This window comes from Dendropsophus ebraccatus, chromosome 13 (assembly GCF_027789765.1).
Source record: "Dendropsophus ebraccatus isolate aDenEbr1 chromosome 13, aDenEbr1.pat, whole genome shotgun sequence".
NCBI lineage: Eukaryota > Metazoa > Chordata > Amphibia > Anura > Hylidae > Dendropsophus > Dendropsophus ebraccatus.
This window is the reverse complement of record NC_091466.1, coordinates 53,882,135-53,905,866: the sequence shown is the minus strand read 5'-3', so window position 1 is coordinate 53,905,866 and position 23,732 is coordinate 53,882,135. Positions and strand designations below refer to the sequence as shown.

The 23,732-nt window shown below is 43.7% G+C and overlaps 1 protein-coding gene across 4 annotated transcripts in view; it reads right to left on the bottom strand.

Annotated features, from left to right (window-relative positions):
• The window catches only part of SLC8A3 (solute carrier family 8 member A3), a 223,232-nt gene that overhangs the window by 34,217 nt on the left and 165,283 nt on the right, over window positions 1–23,732 (bottom strand). For 2 of the 4 annotated variants that reach the window (XM_069950047.1, XM_069950046.1), the window contains one exon: window positions 15,559–15,665. The exons of the other annotated variants lie outside the window; for them this stretch is intronic. In XM_069950047.1, the coding sequence (XP_069806148.1) occupies window positions 15,559–15,665 (107 nt within the window). The remainder of the gene's footprint in view (window positions 1–15,558; window positions 15,666–23,732) is intronic. 4 annotated transcript variants of the gene reach the window in all.

Genomic DNA, 23,732 nt, shown 5'->3' with positions numbered 1-23,732 from the left:
CATTAAGGGCCATAAACAGCTTGATGAAGCCATTCAGGAAGTCTCCCATGCACATAATTCTCCTGTACCTGTTGCCATGGGCCGGAAGCCTATTTATAGCAAAAGTAATGGAGAGAGATCCCTGGAGTTGTACAGCCGTCAATCATAGCATTGCCGGCACAGGCAATATTATTGTGTGTTGTGTTTGTTTAGGAGGCAGTGAGTCACAGCTGTACCTCTACCTGCCACGAGACAGAAAGATTTCCGCACCATAGTAACCTGACATCTGCGATTTGTCAACATTTCAAGTGATGGAGACAAAGTGCACAAACCTAAAGGATCATTGCGTGATCAGTTTTAATCTTATTTTTATGAATCAAAGGGGGAACCTGTCAGCATGTTTACCGCACTACAGATGTCCGCTATACCTAAGAGGTGTTACTATAATGACTGCTACCGCATGCCTGGAGTGGCTGTCCAGTGTGGGTTCTTCTACCCTGGCATGTGCACTGACATGTGGTGGCTTCGCTATTTGGGTACATGGACTGGATATAATCCAGTGGACATTTCACACTGCTGGAAATTCGCAGTGGATTTTGCAACTCATTAACTTCAATGGATCTGCAGCAAATCTGCAACAAAGGAGGAGTTAAACATTTGACTGGGACCCATTGAAGTCAGTAGAGTGTGTACGTATGAACATACCCTTACACAGCTCCACAGCAGAGAAGAGCTTCAGGAGAACCAGATCAATGCAGGATAGTTTTTCAGCTGTGGTGCATGCTGCTACCATAGTGAATGTAGGAGTGATACCGACACCATAGTTGATGTTAAAAAACAGCTGTAAAATGACCGATACTGCATGTTTGCAATTGCAGAAGTCAGACAGTAATGTAGTGGGGACTGGTTCATAAACTGATAAACGTTGAATAAAATTACATGATACTGTCACTTTAAAAGAAACTTTTTACTGGTCACACAGACACGCATAAGTTTTGATTGCTCAGGATTAGGGATGGTCCGAACCCGCACGCTCGGCATCGGATTACCGCTGTCTGCCCGCTCCGTACAGCGGGAGGACCGCCTAGAAAACTGGGATACAGCCTATGGTTATGGCTGTATCCCAGTTTTCCAGGCGTTCCTCCCGCTGGATCCGCCCGCTGCACGGAGCGGGCAGACAGCGGTAATCATTGCGGATGCTTCGGGTTCGTACGAACTCTGTACGAACTCTGTTCGGACCATCCCTACTCAGGATCATAGTGCTCAGACCCCCAATTATGGCTTAGTACAGCCAGGAGAATCGTGGAGGCGAGCTTCACTCCTTACTGGCCACTACTTCAGACTCCTTGCCTTATAATGGAGTCTGTTTCTTGCAGTGAGTTTAATTAAAGGGGTTATCCAGCGCTACAAAAACATGGCCACTTTTGCTTCACTCTTGTATGCAGGTCAGGTGTGGTTTGCAATTAAAGAGGTTATCCAGCTCTACAAAAACATGGCCACTTTCCCCCTACTGTTGTCTCCAGTTTGGGTGGGGTTTTGAAACTCTCAGTTCCATTGAAGTAAATGGAGCTTAATTGCAAACCACACCTGAACTGGAGACAACAGTAGGGGGAAAAGTGGCCATGTTTTTGTAGTACTGGATAACCCCTTTAAGCTCCATTTACTTTAATGGAACTGAGTTTCAAACCCCACCCAATTAGGAGATAAGAGCGGGGGAAGAGTGGCCATGTTTTTGTAGCAATGGATAACCCCTTTAACTGGTGTTTAGGAGATTGAGGTGCAAAACTCTATTCTTCTTCTGGATACATCTAGAGATCAGTTTCCAGGTTCCCCAATGACTGCAGCCACTTTCAGGACAAAATCATCTAAGCAGTGAAAGCCTACCGTGCCAATCACTGCCAGCAGGGCTGTCCCTTTCTAGTTGCTGACTAGTTTCTAACTGCTTTGAACTGTCCCATTCAAAACAATAGAGTGAATTCAAAGATCACTTCTAAGATCAGCTTTTCCCTCTGGTGCTTTGCTACAGCACCGGAGGGAAATGTCGCAGGATCTCCGGATGAGTATAAACCCGCCTTAAAAGGCACCTGTCACCCCGGCTGCCAGGATGATGCCCACCCGACCCCCTGGTGGAGCCCCTTATACTTATCCCTTCCTTAAAGTCCCGGACCCTGTCCCACTGCCGATAGATCCCCATCGGAAGCCGCGTGCGCGCTCACCAGAGGCGAGTCCGACGCCCATAGAGAATGACTGCTCTAGTCATTCTCTATGGGAGTCGCACTCATCTCTGGTGAGCGTGCTCACAGATTCCGACGGGGATTTCCCAGCGGTGGGACAGGGTCCGGGACTTCGAGAGGGGGATAAGTATAAGTGGCTCCACTGGTGGGTCAGGCGTGCTTCACCCCGGCAGCCGGGATGACAGGTCCCCTTTAAGTGCTTTCACTCCACCTTACACTTACTATTGTAATCAATTATAGTATGTGCACAGTACAGAACCCGGGCGGATCAGCCGCGGCGGATTCCGCAGCTTGCAGCTGCATGCATCTTTGCCTGTGCCATAGACTACATTCTATGGTCAGGCAGATTCCGCCATCCGCCCAAAGAATGAACCAGCTCATTCTTCGGGCGGACGGCAGAATGAAATCTATGAGACCAGTGGAGGCAAGCTGGATTCTGTAGTGTGGACATACCCTTACATGGCATCCAGGAAATATAGATATTCACTCGCCACCTATCAGGTTAATAATTATTAAAAGTTGGTATATAAGTATGACCCTTTTTTGGTCAAGATAAGTACAAGTCCCAAAGAGAGGACCTGAACCCTTTGTCCATTATTTCCTGTTAACTGTTTATGTCAATTCTTTCGGCGGAATGTGGAATCCGCCCGTGCACAGAATGGTGTCTGGCGCGAGCAGAGAGGCGCGTGGCCGAGAACAGGTATGAGCTACGGAATCTGTCTTCCGTAGTGTGAACCTACCCTATGGGTTTATGGGAAAACAGCGTTAATTTATAACAACAATCCCATCCAATGCAGCTAGGGTCATAATTTTGTATTCAGCCAAATGCATGTTTACCATATTTCCATTGGTTCAGTCACTTTTATTAATTAATGATAGTATAAGAAAAAAGATACCTGGCTAAGATTACCAACAGAAACAAATAAACCCAAGTAAGTTCCCATGTTAAACATTTAATAATTTACAATTCGGTATTAACACATAATATACATACAAAAACTAAAATACAAGTGTGGCCAAACACTATTGATGGCCTATCCACAGTTATAGGCCATCAGTAGTTGATCAGGTAAAAGGTATAAATATGCACACATGTATATATAAAAAAAAAAGAAAGAAAGAAGAAAGTTACAAAACAAAAAAAGAGATACTATAGATCTGGATCTGCTCAAATGGAAGTCGGTGTACATCCAGCTGGTTTCTAGTACAGCAGTATTATACACTGCAGACTTCTAAACCAACAGGAAGAAAAAGATGATCAGGTAATAATCCACAGAAGGAAATGTGCCAGAAGGGTTCCTTTACTTATCTAGATCAGAGACTCTTGAATCAGGTAAAACCATTAACCCTTACTATAGACTTAAAAAAAACCCCGTCTTTTCCAATAATTCATAAAAGTGCTAGGATTTGCTAAATATCTCCGAGCTGGAGAAGCAATTCTACCATCTCTAATTACCATTTTAGGGAAAATCAATTTATATTGCTGTGGGTAGTGATATTCTGAATGCTGGTGTAGTTATACAGTAGATATAATAAATGGAGATTAAATTGAGACAGTGGAAGGGTAGCTTGGGGCTAGCGCGGATGTGAAGCCCTTTATTATACTGCCTTTAGGCTCTCTTTTTCTATTACCTCTGGGCTAGATCTCACTGTACTAATTTCCACGAGACAATTGAATACAATTTATAAACATGGCTTGTTATTTTCCACTGGATCCAGTCTGTAATAAGCTCTGTTAACACTCGCTCTAATATACTGTACACTACTGTGATACATCTCTTATGGACATCGGAGGATTGTTAATACAAAAACTGCCAACACCTTAGGGAAAAAAAAGAAAAGGCAATAAAGGGCGTTTTCTAAATAAACAGGAGCATAAAATGTAAGGAAAAAGAAAATGTATACTCACCCCTTTATCTGCTGCCAGTGCTGAGCTGCAGCCGTTCCAGGATGCTGCAGCCAATCACTGGCTTCAAAGGTCATATGCAAGAGCTGAGGCATATGCCTGCAGAGGTGAGGGATTGGTTGCTTTCCTTGCCAAGTGTAACGGCACATCATCAGGACACTTCCACCAGGCACCCCTGAGCAGTAGTGACACATGATGAGGTGCGACTGGAGGGGTGAGTATAGTTTTCCTTGTCCTCCTTTTCTCAGAAATCCTCCTTTAGGCCCCGTTCCCACTGAGGAAAGGTAGCGGAATTCCAAGACGGAATTGTCCGCCGCGGAATGCCGTTAGCCTCCCGCTCATAATGGGAGTCTATGGGAGGCGCGCGCTCCTGCCCTGTCCGCGCTGAAGAATGAACATGTTCATTCTTCAGCGCGGACAGGGCAGGAGCCCGCGCCTCCCATAGACTCCCATTATGAGCCGGAGGCTAACGGCATTCCACGGCGGACAATTCCGTCGCGGAATTCCGCTACCTTTCCTCAGTGGGAACGGGGCCTAACTACTGCATATACACCTTCTCTAAGGTAGTTCTCAACAGTTGCCAGAACTAACTGCTCTCTCTACAGCAGCTCTGTCTGTCTCACCCAAAGCAAGAAATCTAAGCATGGAAAGCCTTGCCTGATTGGCATGATTTAGGGTCCATTTACACAGAAAGATTTGAAGCCAAAGCCAGGAATGGATTTAAAAAGAGAAATCTCAGGCTTTTCTTTATGACCTGATCTCTGTTTATAGTCTGTCCCTGGCTTTGGCTTCGTTCTGTCTAAATGCTGATCGTTCTAAAAAAAAACATTGTTCTTTCGAGATCGTTAATCGTACGATCGGTGCGAATTATCGCTCCGTGTAAACACAGCATTAGAGCTGTTCATGAGCCCTATAACCCAATTAGAGGGGTTAGCCAGCATTAGAAAAACATGGCCACTTTCTTCCAGAGACTCGTCTCCAGTTCAGGTGTGGTTTAAAATTAATCTGCATTCACTTCAATGGAACTGAGTTGCAAAACTTGCACCCAAACTGGAGACAAGAGTGGTGCTGTCTCTGGAAGAAAGAAGCTATGTTTTTCTAATGCTGGATAATCCCTTTAGGATGGTATTACACGGGACGATTTTTCGTCGATTAACAATAAACGATCTCAAACTACCGCTATGGTGAACGATCTTAATCATTCACCCTATTACACAAAACGATGATTGTTACTTACGGTCGTTCATGCACTCGTCCTTTCCTGACTAATAGACTGGGGAACGACACATTATTACACCTAACGATGTTCGAACGATTCGTCAACGATTAACAATAAAAACAGGTCCAGATTCTATCAAACTATCAACGATTTCTCGTTGGTTGTTTAATCGTTGCCTGCTATTACACGTAATGATTATCATTCAAATCCCAACGATCTCACGATTTTTTTGATGGATATCACCCTGTGTTATACGGCTCTTAAAACAGACAAGTACGGAGGAGGCAAGCATTCTCAGAGCAGACAGATTCCCTTTCTAGCTACCTTTTTATCAGTATTTTAGCCACAAAAAGGAGTGGAACCAACAAAGAAAAATATACAAATCTTTCCCTGATAGTTTTCTGTGTTATGGACCCACTCCTGGTTTTGATAAAAAAAAAAAAAAAATGTGGGAACTGATAGTAGTGGCCTATCCTTGACTACAGGTAAAAAGTATTTGACAACCACTGTTAGATCAGTTAGGGTCCAACGTATGGCACCTTCACTGATCGCTTGATTGAAATGCCAAGTGCCTCATCACTGTTTACCAGGCCCAGCTCCATAGTTGCTATGCCTGGTACTAGAGCTTGGTATCATTCAAGAAAGTAAGAATGTGTTGGGGTATAAGGCAAAATGTACAAAGTTTTGCTTGGAAAATTGGAAAATTTTTTATATGAGCAAGCCATAATATGATAGGTTGGGACACCAGATATAAGACCTCCACCGGCCTGAGGATAAGTTGCGAACATTGAATTCTGGCAAAACAAAATCTGCAGAGTGCATGCAACCAATCAGTAGCCTGAAGGGAATGAGGGAAGGCACCACATAACCCTGCATTTCTCTTGGCTGTATCACGTAGAGATGAGCGAACCAGGCCAAGGTTTGGGTTGGTATTAACCTGAATCATCGGGATTTGACTGACACTGTTTTCTTGTTCTGTGGGGAAGGTGGAGACAGCCAGAGTCCCACCTTGTAAACAGGAATACAGCCTAGGTCATAAGCTCCGTGCCTGTTTCCAGACGGGACTCGGGCTGTCTCTACCTTCCCCACGGAATGGGAAGACTGCGGCAGTCAAATGCTGATGGTTCGGGTTTGTACGGACCTAAACCTCAGCCCGATTCGCTCTACTCTAGTATCACCTAGACCCCCACCAATGAAACTTCTGTGATATGTCAAGTTTTTTTTTTTTTTTTCTATAACGACAGGGACACCATAAATATTAATGGCCTACCCAAAAAAACATGTCCTTAGTGTTAGAGTCTAGGAAAAGTTTACTGAATCATCATAAACTGGTAAAACAGATGAACATCCTTATGAATATTTACCAGTTCAGCTGTCAACTTTTTAGCTAGAAAAAATTCTTTGGAAAGTAGATTATTTCTTTAGTTATGGTCGGCGTGCAGAGAGACTGCAGCTATGTTCAGCGGTAGAAGGGAATGAAGTGCAGCAGCGCGGGGAGACATGGGGGGTACTCCGCAGTCTGACTCATGCTGGCTGACTCACAGTATGGCAGTTTTATGTTTGCGATTGTGATCAGCAAGTGGAGGAAGAGAATCATAAAAGAGCGTCTGCAGAGCTTCGCACTCACTCCCTTTTATCAAATATAGGTCAAGTTACAGAACTGTATTTCATTACTTGTTAACATGCTGACAATACAGTCTGGGAGAAAACTATTCACATCTTAGTCAATAACATTGTGACCTGGTTAGAATAGAGCGTCTAATGTTGGAATCACACATGGCAGGTTTTTTTTTTGGTTTTATAGAAAACCACCACTGCAGTTTTTGTGCCCAAACCAGAAGCGGATCCAACAGGAAAGAGAAGTACAAGTCCTTCCTTCTTATTTTCCATCCCATTTGAATCCATTTTTGGTATTGGCACATAGGCTCCGTTCACACGGAGCAAACCTGGCAGAATTCTGAGGCGAAGAATCCCGACAGCCTCCCTGTCTATGGGAGGCTCACAGATGTCCATTTTTCAGCGCAGAGAGAGGAGGCACGCGAACCTCCCATAGTCTGTCAATATGACAGGGAAGCTGGTGGGATTCCGCCAGGTTTGCTCCATGTGAACAGAGCCAAACACTGCCATGTGTAAAACCAGCATCATGGTAGAGTTCACAGCTTTATTTATTAAAACATTACTAATAGTCCTGCAAAACATTATCAATAGACCGCTTGTGAAAGATATGTAACTCATAAAGCAGTAAAGCATCTTGACATATTATTAGTTACATATTAGACATATTAGTTATGTTTTTTTTTTTATTCACTCTTGTTATATTGTGTATCTGAAAGTCCATTGGGTTGTATTATGGCATGGACATAGCAAAATTATAATGGAAAGGGTTTTTACAACCCACTCCTGGTTTTGGTTGAAAGAAAGACTGTCCAAAAAACTGACGGAACATAGCCAATAGAGGTATTATTTTAAAGAAGAAATCTGGCCGTATGAAGGATCCCTAAAGCGGCAGGAGCAGAGGAGAGGATAACCTCTCCCTGTGCCTATGTTGCGCCGTGTGACCGGCTCGGGGGAAAAATGCCGCTCCCAGCTGATGGACAGCCCCTCAGCCAATTTGTGACTGGAGTGGCGCCCCGCCCAAGTCACTTATTGGCCGTGCGGGCTGCCCATCATCCTGAAGCCTGGTGGGGGTCCCGGAAGTGTGGTCCATCGCTGCAGAGGCATTGAGAGACGTGAGTTGGTGAGGTTTCTAATTTTCCTCACGGCATTTGGGAAAAATGTCCTGTGGCTGCACTTCTTCTTTAATCCTATAATAGCACAATGATACGGCCATTGTAAACCACTGTTATATAGTGATGTTAGTAATACGTAGTTATTGCCTGTAGAGATGAGCGAATTTGCCGGCTTCTGATTCCCGCTGTCTGCAGCCTCCGTAAACAGGGTGGATACAGCGTAAGGACCGCCAGGAAAACTGGGATACAGCCTATGCCAATGTCTGTATCCTAGTTTTCCAGGTGGTCCTCAGGCTGTATCCACCCTGTTCACGGAGGCTGCAGACAGCGGGAATCAGAAGCCGATAGTTCAGGTTCATACGAACATCTCTAATTGCCTGGTACTGTTATTGCTCTTTTATTATTATTGCAGGGTTAACTCCCATTTCATGCTTTGTAAAAACAGGTTGGGACCTCCACAGATCAGCCCTGGACTTTGCCAAACCCAGATCTGATCATGGAAAAAATTATACCAAGCTTCAGGGAGGGGGAAGGGGGTTCTACATTGGTGTTCCCCACCCTTCAATAAACACTCATCAATGTATTTATGCACTGTTCTATCCTTGGTATTCCACTGTCACATGTTCACAGAAATATTCAATCCCATAAAATGTGTGGGTTTCCTGCAGGTTCTCCGGTTTCCTACCACACCCAAACCACACAGATAGGCAAATTTAGATTATGATCCCTAATGGGGACCTGGACCAAAAAAATTGTTAAGTCATGTAAAGTGCTGCAGAATCAGTTGGTGCTGCACAAATGAAAGCATTATTATTATTATTATTATTTAATTGATGGCTTATCCTCAGAACTATAAGTTGTTAAAGTGACTCTGTACCCACAATCTGACCCCCCAAACCACTTGTGCCTTCACATAACTGCTTTTAATCCAAGATCTGTCCTGCGGTCCGTTTGGCAGGTGATGCGGTTATTGTCATAAAAAAATACTTTTAAAATTGCAGCTCTGTGCCCTACGGGCGTATCTGTGCCCTAACTTTGCACCACCCCTCCGTCCCTCCTCCCCACCCTCCTCATCATTAGGAATGCTCCAGGCAAATTGCCTATTACTCACCACCTGTGTTACCACAGCACATGGGCTGGATCATTAAGACACCTGTGCAATGTTCAAACAGAAATAAATGTTCCAGTGGCATTCCTAATGATGAAGAGGGTGGGGAGGAGGGACGGAGGGGGTGGTGCAAAGTTAGGGCACGGGCTGCAATTTTAAAAGTAATTTTTTATGACAATAACTTCATCACCTGCCGAACGGACCGCAGGACAGATCTTGGATTAAAATCAGCTCTCCGAAGGTACAAGTGGTTTGGGGGGGTCAGATTATGGGTACAGAGTCGCTTAAAAGCAATGCGGCTGTTGGACCATTTTATAATTCTCCTTATGGGTAAAACCACACACACTGCATCACTGTGAGTCACGCAGTGAAATCCGCTGTGATACTCTGTACTGTTATGGCCTATGGCTCTGCATTCTTGAAGCAGATTTTCATTCCGCCACCAGAAAGTAGCCACTGCCTGTTTAACTAATTAGCTGCCAGGCCTTAAACAAGATAAAACGTTATCTGCCGCCTCACTCTCTGGCTCACGGGTCACTGACATCCCCTTCAGCCAATCAGTGGCTGCGGCGGGACAGCGCACTGATTGGCTGAGCGGGCCGTCAGTGATCCGGGAGTCGGAGAAGCAGGTGACAACGGGGGCAGATAAAGTAAAATGCAGAGCTATAGGGCGAGTACCGAGTATCGCAGTGGATTTAGCTGCAAAACTCTGCAGCGATACGGTACATGTGAATCTACCCTATAAGTGCATTATTAAGCAGTACAAAAGAAACTACCACCCCATGGTGCCATTTGTAAACCCAACCTAATGATTTTTTATCATAGGCACTACACTTTAAAGACTTGAACTAAAAAGAAAAGCTGCTTTGACTCTGCTGTCCTCCAGGGTAGATACCTTAGGGGGACACTTCAGCCATTTCTATGTTCTATCTACTCTCCTTAGGACTACCTAGGACTGTCAAATTCACACTGGCCTTGACGGTCTCATAGGAACACTCTGAGGCAGCTTTATTTCCCTTGTAATTTAATGTCAGAAATACAAGCAAGCCATTTTAATGCATACTAATACAGTTGTATTAGTATTAGTTAATTATAGTTGCATTTTTTTATTCTTGAAAGAAATCTCCCAATAGAAAAATGTTACAGGGGTTAGGGGAGGACACTAACTCATTAATTTTAGTTGTACTATTTGTTACCACCCTATTATAGCTTAAGGTCATATTCACACATGGCAAAACAGCAGCCGTTCTGTGAGATGGCCTTGTCACAGATTGGCCACTGTCTGAGATGTTCAACCCGGCTGATACTGCAGTATCGACCGGGTGAGCATATCACTTCAACTTAAAGAAGAAGTCAGGCGAAAATCTTTATTAAAGTATTGTATTGTGCCCCAAAACTTATACAAATCACCAATATATACTTATTACGGGAAATGCACATAAAGTGCTTTTTTCCCTGCACTTACTACTACATCAAGGCTTCACTTCCTGGATAAAATGGTGATGTCACGACCCGACTCCCAGAGCTGTACGGGCTGTGGCTGCTGGAGAGGATGATGGCAGGGGGACACTGAGGGACACAGGGCACTGGAGGGACACTGAGCATCGCCCTGCCATCATCCTCTCCAGCAACCACAGCCCGCACAGCTCTGGGAGTCGGGTCGTGACATCACCATTTTATCCAGGAAGTGAAGCCTTGATGCAGTAGTAAGTGGAGGGAAAAAAAGCACTTTATGTACATTTCCCGTAATAAGTGTATATTGGGGATTTGTAACTTTGGGGGACAATACAATACTTTAATAAAAATTTTTGCTGGACTTCTCTTTTAATTGTAACGCGGGCACAATCGGGTGTGCCTGTGTTTCTATTAGCCAAAGCACACAATGTAAAGTACGGCCGGGAGCACAGTCTATTTTGTTCGGTCGTTGTTCACTGAATAGCAACTGCACAAAATAGACATGGCAGTTTTCAGTGCGACAGCATGGAATATCGGCCGCAGTGTATACAGATTGTATACACTGCTGCCGGGATTCCATAGGGGTTAATGTGATCGGCTGCTGTGATTAAACAACGGCTGTTGTTTCAAACTTGCATAGTTTGGATATGGACAACAATGTATGCCTGAGATTAGGCTGTTATCCTCTATAGGATGCAGGCCAGAGACTTAAGGGTGCGTTCACACGTACAGGATCTGCAGCAGATTTGATGGCACAGATTTAAAGTTGCAGATTCAATGCAAAGTAACTCTGGGCCATCAAATCTGCTGCAGATCCTGTATGTGTGAACGCACCCTAGGTATTCCAATTTTTAACCCTATTTTCCACTTTCTAATAAATAATAATACAGTATATTGCTAAATAAAGTTATTTTACAATCTTTCTGCGGTCATTTCATGCTTTGCTTCTGATGCCAACTCTTTGCTTTTTTCTCCATTGCCACACTTCCAGTACATCCAGTAAAGGACTCAATATTTAGCCACCGCTAGTCCCTTCCACATTGTGGGATGCTCCTGGGGGTGGAGTTATAGTGAAGGTGATGTAGTGGGAGGGAGACAGTAGGCTGCATTCCCAGCTGGAGTGTACAGCAGAACTAGGAAGTCTACTACAGGATGTACACTAGTGAGAGAGTGTAGCGATAAAGACGAGAGCAGACCGTTTGCATCAGAAGGAAAGCATTGCTTTTATTTACCACCGTGCCTCAATTTATAAAACGGCTTTGAAGTAGGTTTCATTGTCAAAAAAAAGAAAAAGGAAAAAAAAAAAAAAAAACTAGCAAAAAAAAAAAGAAGCTGTAAGGCTATGAATGTGCCAGATGACCAAATGCTACGTGATAGCCTATGCCATAATGTCAATAAGGCTTTTATTGCAATAGGCTGTCACTTAGGGTATGTATGCATGCAAAAGCTTATAAATACATACCAGAAATATAAGGCTGTTCTAAAGGTAAAATAAGCCAAGAAAAGCAAGGTGTATGGAAGGAATATGTGAGGTGTCACTTACATCAGCACAGTTAAAATGGAGGCGTTGAATAAAATATGCACCGAGGTTCACAGCCTGAACTATGGCGCGTATTCCTATTGCAAACGAGGAACTCGTGCACATTTTTTCTATAACCAGAGCAGTTCTCTTTCCCCGCCCCCCCTCTGACAGATGCGGGTCTTCATCGGCAATCATAAAAAAAAATCCCCTTTACTTTCATAGTTAGGTCCCATTCATACTACGGAATCGGCACCAAAATTCTCTGTGTGTAATCCCCCAGCACAGACTCAGCCTCAAATCCTGCTTTCTATCTGTTTGAATGGGAGGCCTTGCGTGCCTCTGCACCTCTCCAAAGAATTGACATTTCGGCGCAGATTCCGTAGTGTGAACGGACCCTTAAAGAAAATTTAGCCAAGGTATCCCTAAATAAAGATTTACAACCTGATTGCCACTGCCACACAGATTGTAACGGTGTTGCCCATTCCTCACCCGATTCCCAAGATCTCCTCCCTCACCTCAGTGACATGACGCCTACAGGATATAGGGTTGCCGAGCTCGCCTCCAGTGCACCAAAATAGCACATTTGCATATTTACGAAGTGAAGGAGATCTTGGGAACCATGTGGGTTCAGGAAAATCCACAGATTGGGAAGGCTCCCCTCCCCAAACCTGAAATCACATTTTCCTTCCTACATATGTTAAGTTAAATATTTTTACAAATATGTTCATTTAGCAAACTTGTCTCCTTCTCCTGATATGCCTCGTCTTTCCACCCATTGTTGACTGCTCTTGTCTAGGTTACTGACCACCACTCTGCTCTAAAAGCAGTGGTTTGGCTGGTGTGTGTATATATAGATACAAAGTAGCTCTATAGAGATATAGTGATGTGTACAGCATGCATAAATATGTGTAAGATAGCTCTATATACACCAGCCCGACCACTGCTTTTTGAGCAGAGTGGTGGTCAGTAACCTAGACAAGAGCCGTCAACAAGGGGAGGAAAGAGTGGCAGGAGAAGGAGACAAGTTTGGTAAACGAATATATTTGTAAAAATATTTAACTTGTTAAGTCCCGCAAGTTTTACTAGACTAGTTGAGATGGGAAATACCCCTTAAGGGGTTTTCCAGCCTGAGGCTATGTTCACACACTGTATAAACAATGGCCGCTGTTTGACATGTTCACTGCAGTATCGACCGGATGAACGTCATTTTCTTTAACTTAGATTATAGGCACATTTGGGTGTGCCTGCAATCCAAATTACCATTGGCCTCATTACAATGTACACCTGTGAGCATGGCTATACATTGTAAGAACAGAGGATTTTCTATGTGGCGTACAGCGGTCGTAGAAAATAGACAAGTCAATTATTTTCACAGCCCTTTGCAAACAACGCCCATTGTGCAATACATTGTGTGCACCGTGGATGCTGTTTGCATAGATTTTAACAGTGTATTTTTTAATATTTAAGGACGTTGTTATAATTGTCAACAACTGCCGTTCTTGCTTAAAAAATATATATACTATTGATGGGCTATCCACAGGATAGATCATCAATAGCTGATCAGCAGGGTTCTGACACCAGGCACCTGTACCGATCCAGCTGATCGTTGGTGACTACAGACCAGTTGCCCAGTTTCAAAGTGGACCTATGAGCAGCTTGTTTGTCAATATGTAAATGAGTCTTAAAGTGTCACGGTCATCATTTAAAACTTTTGACATGTCTCTATAACAAGTCTTTGACACTTTAAGACTTTGATTGGTCTTGGTTAGAGTGTTTAATTAGACCCCTACAGATTGTCAGAATAAGCTTGGAGTAAACAGTGCTGCAGCTCGTCCGCCTCCCGTTCTGTGTCAGTGTAATCAGTCGGGCTCCATAGACTTACATTCTGAGCTGGACTGATCACGTGACACAGAGCAGGGAGCTTACCGCTCTCAGATCTATTGAAGTGAATAGAGCAGAGTTCTTATACTAGGAGTAGAGATGAGCGAACCTGGAGCATGCTCGAGTCCATCCGAACCCGATCTTTCGGCATTTGATTAGCTGGGGCTGCTGAAGTTGGATAAAGCTCTAAGGTTGTCTGGAAAACATGGATACAGCCAATGACTATATCCATGATTTCCACATAGCCTTAGGGCTTTATCCAACTTCAGCAGCCGCCGCTAATCAAATGCCGAACGATCGGGTTTGGATGGACGAGGTTCGCTCATCTCTAACTAGGAGCTATTTTTCCAAGAAAGTGACTATGTTTTTGCAAAGCTGAACAACCCCTTTAAGATTGTCTTACATATGAACAGGCTGCTGACAGGTCAGGTTTGAACTTTCAATTTGTCTAATCTGAACTGAAAATACATAGTGACTCTACAGAAGTGGAAATGCAGATTCTCTACATAATTCTAAACCAGTCTTGTAGAAAACCTGCAGAGAAGACAGGCGGTAATGTCCTGACCCCTTAATTTTTTTGTATGGTGGACAGATGGGGGATGGCAATTAGCCAAGGGCAGGGTTAATCGTTTCTCTTATTTGAGATAAAGCCATGTGGGTTCTCATGGGACACGCACAAAATGTTATATACAGCTTTCCTTGCGATATTAGAGAGAAGGATGCCGGGATTTAGAGAGTCTCGGATCAGATTCGGCCTGTAATAACCGCTGGTTGTCCTTCACATACAAAACCGCAAATAACACGTCTATCACAGATCTGCAATAAATCGATATCTCCGCACATGTTCCTTATTTATTTGCCGATGAACCGCAATACGGTAGTTATGATTTGTGGTCACACGGACAGGATACTCCTCTAGCACATGGATGTTCACATGCATTGTTGTCATATCTATAGGGAAGGCATTGTTAGCAGTCAGTGTTAACCAAGATCAGTATTTTAGGGATGTTAATTGTTAGGTCGAGCACAAAGGAATAGGTAAGGATAGCAGAGATTAATGGAGGGAGGAGAAACTTTTGGCACACCACTTTTTGATGATTTGGCTCAGCTAGTATTTGGCTCTTTTTGGGTGTGAGGACTAGAGATGATCGAACAGCGAACAATCTTAGGTTCTATAGAACTGGAACCTTGTCGAACCTTCCGCATTTGATTCCCGATCCGTAGGGGAAGAAGGAGACAGCCCGGGTCCCGCCTGGAAATCCGGGATTCAGCCTAGGTAATAGCCTGTATCCCGAAATTCCAGGCGGTAACGGGGCTGTTTCCTCCTTCCCCACAGACCGGGAAGGCATCGGGAATCAAATGTGGAAGGTTCGACAAGGTTCCAGTTCTATAGAAACTAAGATTTTCCTCTGTTCGATCATCTCTAGCGAGGACCACCAATAACTGGAGCGCCAAGAGCCACCCGTCCCGAGGGTGGCAGAACTCAGGAGCAGAGGCTGTTAGTTTGACAAAGCTGCTACTACACCTTTCTGCACACTCATGTCCACAACGTGTGGCGCCCTCAGTTCAATGTGGAAAGTCTTGTTTTTTTCATACTCCTCGTCATCAATTATTTTGATCTGAATTGTTTTGCTGTGGATGGAAAAATATTAAATTGTCAAAAGAAAAAGCAGAAGGAAAAGAAAGAGAATAGAAAAAATGTATGCTCCATTAGCTTATAGTCTTTAACACAGCAATAAAGAGATTAAATGGGAAGCGGAAGTTGTGGTTATTTCAGGTTACAGAGTTTTAGGTTTGCAAGCATAGTCTTTTTATTATGACTTATGAGTTGAGTAGGAAAACCTTTTGTATTGGTAAGTATTGCTATAAAGGTAGTACTGGTATATGTTATATAATATTGTCTCTTATGTCATAGTATGGAACAATAAGGAAGACTTGTACAAACTCTGCCTAATACACGAGGCCCAAGACCAGTATTGCATGGCTGTACTATGGCCATACTTTAGTAAAATTACATGGGGTCCACTTGTAATACAAACGCAGAATCGTATGATCTAAGTGCAGCTATACAAAAACTACTGGTGTCCAGGTCTTGCAGCCATATTATGTTAAAGGGGTTATCCAGCGCTACAAAAACATGGCCACTTTCCCCCTACTGTTGTCTCCAGTTTGGTTGGGGTTTTGAAACTCAGTTCCATTGAAGTAAATGGAGCTTAATTGCAAACTGCACCTGACCTGGAGACAACAGTAGGGGAAAAAGTGGCATATACATCACCTTCTCCCCGCTCCGGCTTCCTTCGGGGATCCAAACGTATTCACATCCCGCTCAGCCAATCAGTACGCTTTGGCGGGGCAGTGCACTGATTGGCCGAGCGGGACCTGCTGGAAACCCCTAATGTATACGGAGATGTATACGCTACGACTGTGGGGGTTAATGGGGCGGGCTGCTGCAAGTTTGTCTGCCCATATGTGTACAGGACAGGGATCCGCAGCGGATCTCGCTGCAAATTTGTTACGTGTGAACGTACCCTAAGGGAATTTGCGACTGCTCTCAACAGTTCCTATCATGGACAGAGATGTCAGCAGAGAGCACTGTGTCAGACTGGAAAGAAAACACCACTTCCTGCAGTACATTCAGCAGCTGATAAGTATGAGAAAACTTTATTTTTTTTTTTTTTTTTTTTTTAATAGATGTAAATTACAAATCCTTTATAACTTTCTGAAACCACTTGATTTGAAAGAGAAAGATTTTAGCTGAATAACCCCTTTAAAAGTGTGTTTCACTGACTGGTATTGGCCACACAGTTTTGCAGACAGTTTGCATCAGGAAAGAAGGGTTCAGTGGAGTTTTTTTTTAATCACGTTTGTTCAAATTTGAGAACATAATAAAAGAAGGCAGAAACCAAACTTTATGTTAAACATCCCCCTTCAGATGCCCATCACAGTTGTACTTAGCTATTATCTATGTAAAGTGTTTAGTAACTTTTTAATTACATTACATATCTTTTACATATTCTAATTTACAGCCATTGCAATAACCTGATATTAGAATAATAGTGATAGTAGGATATACCCGTCAACAGGGGTACTGACTGTTTCCAATATCACTGTAGAACTGTGCATGTGGCTCTGGATCATAACTGAAGCCCAGTGATTCTAATGGAGCCGCGTGACAAAGGGGCGGGGGGGGGGGTTCCTCCCACAGGGGGCGGGCCTGCCTGCCTCCAGTGCTCCAGCCTGGGCCGTGTTTCGGTAATAGATTGGCGCTGTGCGCGGGAACAGGGCTGTGGTTCAAAAAAAGGACCGCGGCACTGGCTTACCCCACCACCGGCACCGTTCTATTGATATGTTACCTGATGATACATTCGCTTTAAGAACAATAATAATTCCTTTATTTATATAGCACCCACATATTCTCCAGTGCTGTACAGAGCTTATCTTTACTCACTTTGCTCCAGGCCCACAGTGGGACAATATATACCAGCAGATCACCTTTAATTAATCATTTGACTCGTAAAATACTATGTTGGCTGCATATTCCCTGTCCAGGTGATAAATTATTGGGCTGCACAAAAAAATAATCCAATCAGTCGAAAAATAAATTTATCGCTGGACCCTTAAATGGGTCGATTATCCTAGGAATGCTCATTTGCCCCATACTCATCCCATTCTTTAAACAGGAAACCAAGCCGGTTAATTTTCTTCTTGATGCCCAGAGGCGAATAGTCTCGAGCAACGTTCAAAACCAGAAATCTGTATGTTTACATGACATTAACAGCGGATTGAGCTTCAGCATATCACTGAGTCTATGTGACAAGTGGAACTTCAAGCAGAGTCCGCCACGCGACCTCCGCTTCAAATTTTGGCACATGTTCCATAGTGGGAACATACCCTAAAAAAATTATCTTGGCTTTTTTGTCAGTGTTGTCTGAAATAAATAAGAAAAAGTATCTATTTTACTAGTGCAACTCTCACCCATGGGCTGTACCTGGTATTATTCAGGAGGATGAGGTACCGCTGCAATACCTGAAAGAACCCAAGAGAGGTGCTGTTTCTGATTTTCTGTGTCTTATTGCAAACAACCTATTTAGGCCATTACTAACAGAGCTCATGAGAACCAGCTAACATTAGTAAAGTGAAATGAGAAGAAATCCTTGTGTGTACTGGCAGGACACCGCCGAGCACACAAACCAGACAATATTCGCCACCTCTTCACTTTTACAGGGAAAAGAATTAGTGTGTAAGCCAAAAGACACAAGCCGACTTCATGACCTGCAAAAATGATTAATTATGGAACAAAGAAGAAAATTTACACTAAGATCCTATTATTACAGATGGTGTCCAATTCAATCCCAATTCTATGAGTGACCGGTACTGTAACCAGAAGAAAACATGGTGGGGGTTCCATCAAGACTCCCAAGCATTGGCAAATTGCATACTTGACCACCACACCATACAAACTTTGGTCCCCCACTCTTGTGATTGACCAGTAGTCGGACTAACACCCACCACAAAATTATCTATCCTGTGGTCATCTTGGGAGATAAACCCTTTAAATCTAGATGAACAAAAATATGAAAGGGGCACCAAGATAATCTTTTGTAAGACACTAGGAGTGTTGTCGTTAGGGGCGTAACTAGAAATGGCTGGGCCCCATAGCAAACCTTTGATTGGGCCCCCCTTACTTCCCGGCTTACCCTGAGCTGTCCACCTGGTGCTGAAAACTATGACAGTTCAGGGGGCCTAGTGCAGGAGCAGGCAATGGGGCCCCCCTGATGTGGTGGGCCCCATAGCAACCGCTATGGCTGCTATAGTGGTAGTTACGCCCCTGGTTGTCGTGTCAAGCTGCTCCTCACAGTAATGGGTATTCCATCTTCTTCAACATATTTGCAGAAGTGCCTGAAATTTCTATAGCAAAAGCACATATTGCCAGATTTGGCACATTATTAGTAAAATACTAGGGCGCAGAATTACACATTGACAGATACATTTCCAGAGCCATGGGAGAATCATCGTTTTCCGGTAGACAATACCCCTGTAATGCACTGGTGAAGCAGGGCCCTAAGGAGGCCGAGTGTCTCCATACGAACAGCGCACTAAGCTGGCCCACTTCATTGAATTACAACCACATTTCCCTTGCATCTCAGTGTATTTAAGGGAGACTGAGAGCCGGTATGTAATCAATATCTGTGATTAATAGAAATAATCAGGCTGCTTGCATGTATTTTCCGTGTGATGCTGAAGTGTTAAATAAACCTGTCTACCCACTAGAATACTAATATTGTATTTCAAGGCGCGAGTCTCTTGACATCACTGTTCCAATCTTGCCGTTTCTCCTGAAGATAAGAGTCCTTCATTTTTCATTATTCTTCTAATGGAGGAATCAAGAGACACAGTTTATGCAACAATCCGTAACTTGTAATTATTACGACTTTAATGGCAAAACTTTCTGATGGCCGAGACAAGAGAAACACTTTCAAGTCTCGAAATCTGAAACGCTCGACAACACAGACTCCCCGACAATCACCCCATCAATGACTCCACTCCATTGCATTGTTTACGGATAAAAGCCTTTTTTTTTTAGCGCGCGCTTCTCTGCCCGTGCCATAGACACTATTCTATGCACGGGCAGATTCCAAAAGTGCCATGTCAATTCTTTTGGCGGAATGCGGAATCTGCAGTGCACAGAATAGTGTCTATGGCACGGGCAGGGATGCGCGCCGCCGCATGCGGGTACAAGTGACAGAATCCGCCACGGGTCATACGCGGGAATTCCGTAGTGTGCACGCACCCTTAATGCAGCAACCCAAGGCTATGGCGCCAAGAGACTTCTTTGACCCAATGCCAATGGCACCACAATTCTAATATGTTTAGCCGATAGACTAGCTGAACATCTGGAGAACAGCTTGTAATCTTTATCACTTACAGCAAGGCCACTAGACACAGAAGAGAGAGGTACCACTGAGCTAACAGTTTTTGCCACTTAGGACAAAAAGGCCAAGTCTTTGTTTCTCTCTCTGCTTTGCTTGCGCAAATGCAGGTCTTCTGGAGAGTGTAGCCCTATACTATTATTTCCTGTAAATAGCAAAGTGGATGGACCCCTACTCTCCAAGGGCACAATTGCTACCACATTGGATACCTTTATGCTGTACAAGGGTAATCATACCATCTACAAACGACTATGCAGGTGCTATGGGGCCTGTGAAGAACAGGGGCCCCATAATCTTTGTTACTGGGTGCAAGATTGCTTTCTATGGGACAGACGTATGTTTAGCAAACTTGGGGCCTTAAATTACGTTAAATATAATAGATGAGGGTAGAGAAGAAAGTGGCAAAACGTGGCACCATAATGGCAGGCCCCACATGATCTTTCTCTTTATACGACTGGTGGTAGTATACCCCTGATGATCTGTTAGGTTGTCTTTCATCCTCATCTATGATAAGTCCTTTTGTTGTTGTTGTTGTTTTCCTTAACAGGGTTATCCAGCACCACACAAACAAACTTTTGCTCCACTCTTGTCTCCAGTTCAGGTGTGGTTTTCAATTAAGCTCCATTTATTTCAATGGAACAGAGTTTCAAACCCCACCCAATCTGGAGACAAGAGAGGGGCAAAAGTGGCCGTTTTTTTGTAGCGCTGGATAACCCCTTTAAATTACACTTTTTAACAGTCTATCCTTGGTATCAGATTCCCATAGTATTAGGTCAATTCAGAGAGGAATCTAAGGCTCTTTATATTCCTGAGGTAGATGAGTTTGCAGATCACCTAGAAACTCATTACTACCGGTACACAAACACTTGTATTAGTCAGCGGCTTATTACGGCAGATGTGACATATGAAATTGGGCAATCTCACAGAATCTACATGGAAATGTGACAATTTTCTGAAGAGAGGGGTTTGAAATTGTGTAGTCATTTCCTTCCAAATGTCAGGGACTACATCAATACAAAAAAACACTTCTACTATCGGGTGGTGGATAATAAACTACTGTAGGTATCAGGCAACATGAACAATATCGGTTTTCTAGCTAGTGAACAGCGGTGGTAGTTAATGGGTTTATGGTAGCAGCCCTGGGGTCTAGATCTGAAAAGGAATTACCATTTGCAACCCTAGAGGACTATGGGTAAAAATTGTGTTAATGTTGCATACCCGTGTTCCAATGTTGTCTAACTGTGATGAGCTAACCTCAAGCACACCGGGGTTTGTCTGAACCAGAGTGTGCAGCATTTGATTAGCGGTGGCTGAAGAAGTTGGTTGCAGCCCTACGGCCGCCTGGAAAACATGGATACGACGATAGGCTTCATCCAACTTCTTTAGCCACCGGTAATCAAATGCCGCACGCTCGGGTTTAGATGAACCAGAGCATGCTCGAGGTGTGCTCATCTCTAACAATTACATTAGGTTTGGATGTGTAGGCACTATGAGACATCTGGCATATACGTTACCTACTACACATGACATTGTACGTAGATGTAGCTTTATAGGTAAGGGATGTTTTGTACCTCACTGGTATATGTACTGAGCATAGTCTACATAGACGACGTTCAACCTGTTTTGCAAATATACACTTTTTTTAAGGATTTAAAAACACAATGTACTTCACCTGTGAGTCCTGCAAAAAAGTATTCACATGTATTAAAGTAAAGTGGCCCTACTGTAATAAATACCGCCACACCTTTCTGGACATCTACTGCCAGTGGAATTCATTTAAAGCGGTTTGAACATACTTGTATCCTATCCACAGGATAGAGGACAAGCATGAGATCGCAGGGATCTCTAGATCGGCACCCCAGCTTCTTTTTGGACCTGCAGCTCCATTCATTCACTGTGGAGCCACCAGGAAAAGCCAAGTACAGGGCTTGACTTTTTCACGCAGCTGAAATAGAGAAATTGAATGGAACACCATTCATGAGAGAGTCGGGGCGCTGATCTAGAGATCCCTACGGAGCACAGAGCGTCGGACCCCCTAATCTCATACTTGCCTCCTATTCTCTGGATAAAGTAAATTTAAGGCCATGTTCACACATGGCAACACAGTGCCCGTTGTTTGACCCGGCCGTGTCAAAAGACGGCTGCTGTCTGTGATGCTCACCTGGCCGTTCAGCCAGGTTAACATCACTTCATCTTAAACGGAATGCGGGCACATTCGGGTGTGACCGTACTCTAATTAGCCATGGCACACAATGTAAAGTATGTCTGGGAGCCGCACTTTACATTGTGTACACAGTCTGAATAGCGGCCGCACAAAATAGACATGACAGTTTTTTGCACAGCCGCAGAGAACCTCAGCCATAGTGTATACAGTGTGTGAACACTACGGCCATGATTCCATGCAATTTAATGTAATGCTGCAATCTGCAACAACGGCTATTGTTTAATGAAAAAATACACTGTGTGAACGAGGCCTAAATCGGCAAAACCCTTTAAAGAATGGGGATGCAGCCTTAGGGCTGAAATCTTTCTGACTCCGCAAAAGATTCCTACCTATATTTATTTGGCAGCTCATCTCGGACAGACGCACAATACGAGAAGAGAACAAATGTAAACACTGAAACAAAATCCATTCAAGACACTAAATAACACAGTGGGCAGCGCTGAGAACCCGGTGCGAGCGATTTCACTTCTCTCCAAAGATAAAGATAATGCACTTAGCAAATGTGTTTTCGCATCCTGCTTTTAGCCTCATGCTTTCAGCAGTTTAGTGCTGCCCGAGATAAATCATCGCCGCGAAAACTATCAAGACAATGGTTTGTCACATTGTATGTTAGTAGAATTAGACGCATAAAATTAAATGCAAATCTAGAAGTGTCTCCGCATCACAAGAAAATAATGGGCTTCACTGCATCATCATCTCATATTAATCTGGAGATTTTGTTGCAGTTATTTGTAGGGAAGAGACTAATGTCACAACTTCTTTGATTCCAAAGACCAGATTGGTTTAAATAACCTATCCTCAAATATATATATAATTTTTTTTTTACTGCTTATGTAGGTATAAGAAGTTCTACCGACCATGGGGCCCCATAGCAAAAAAATGTAATGTGATGTAGGCAAAAAATAAAGTCTCTTTTGGCCAGAAGCAGAATTCCGCCTGCAGCCACAAGAGTGACTGGCAGAGCAGAGAGCTAATGGCTGGTTGCTCTGTCAGTCCACTGTTTTTAACTATAAGGGCTCATAAGGATCCCTTATGGTTAAATACATAGGTGCAGGAGCAGACTACCTTCTGCTTAACCCCTTATGTACTGCAGAGTGTAAGTGACCCAAAGTTTAGAAGACAAAGAGGTATCTGCTTTACTGCTGGTGCACTGATAACCCCTGGCCTCTATTTTGTCAGAGGTTATCAGTGCAGTGAAGCAGAGATCTCTTTGTCTTCTGCTTGTTAACCTTTTTTTGTGTTGCAGCAAGTAAACAGTGGGTCACTTACACACTGCAGTACATAAGGGGTTAGGCAGAAGGACACAGCTCTTACCTTCTCCCCCATGCCCCCCTCCTGCATGGGCCCCATAGCAGCTCCCTACCCTGCCTCTAGGGTAGCTACGCCACTGCTCCCGACCGACCACTGCCAGATGGTGTTGGTGGAGATAGGGGATTAGCAATAACATTTCTATACATTTGGTCTCCAGTCCCCATAAAGCACCACAAGGCCATGCCGCCCATGTGTAAGTAAACCCTGGGCTCTAAGGCATTTGCTTCTTTGCAA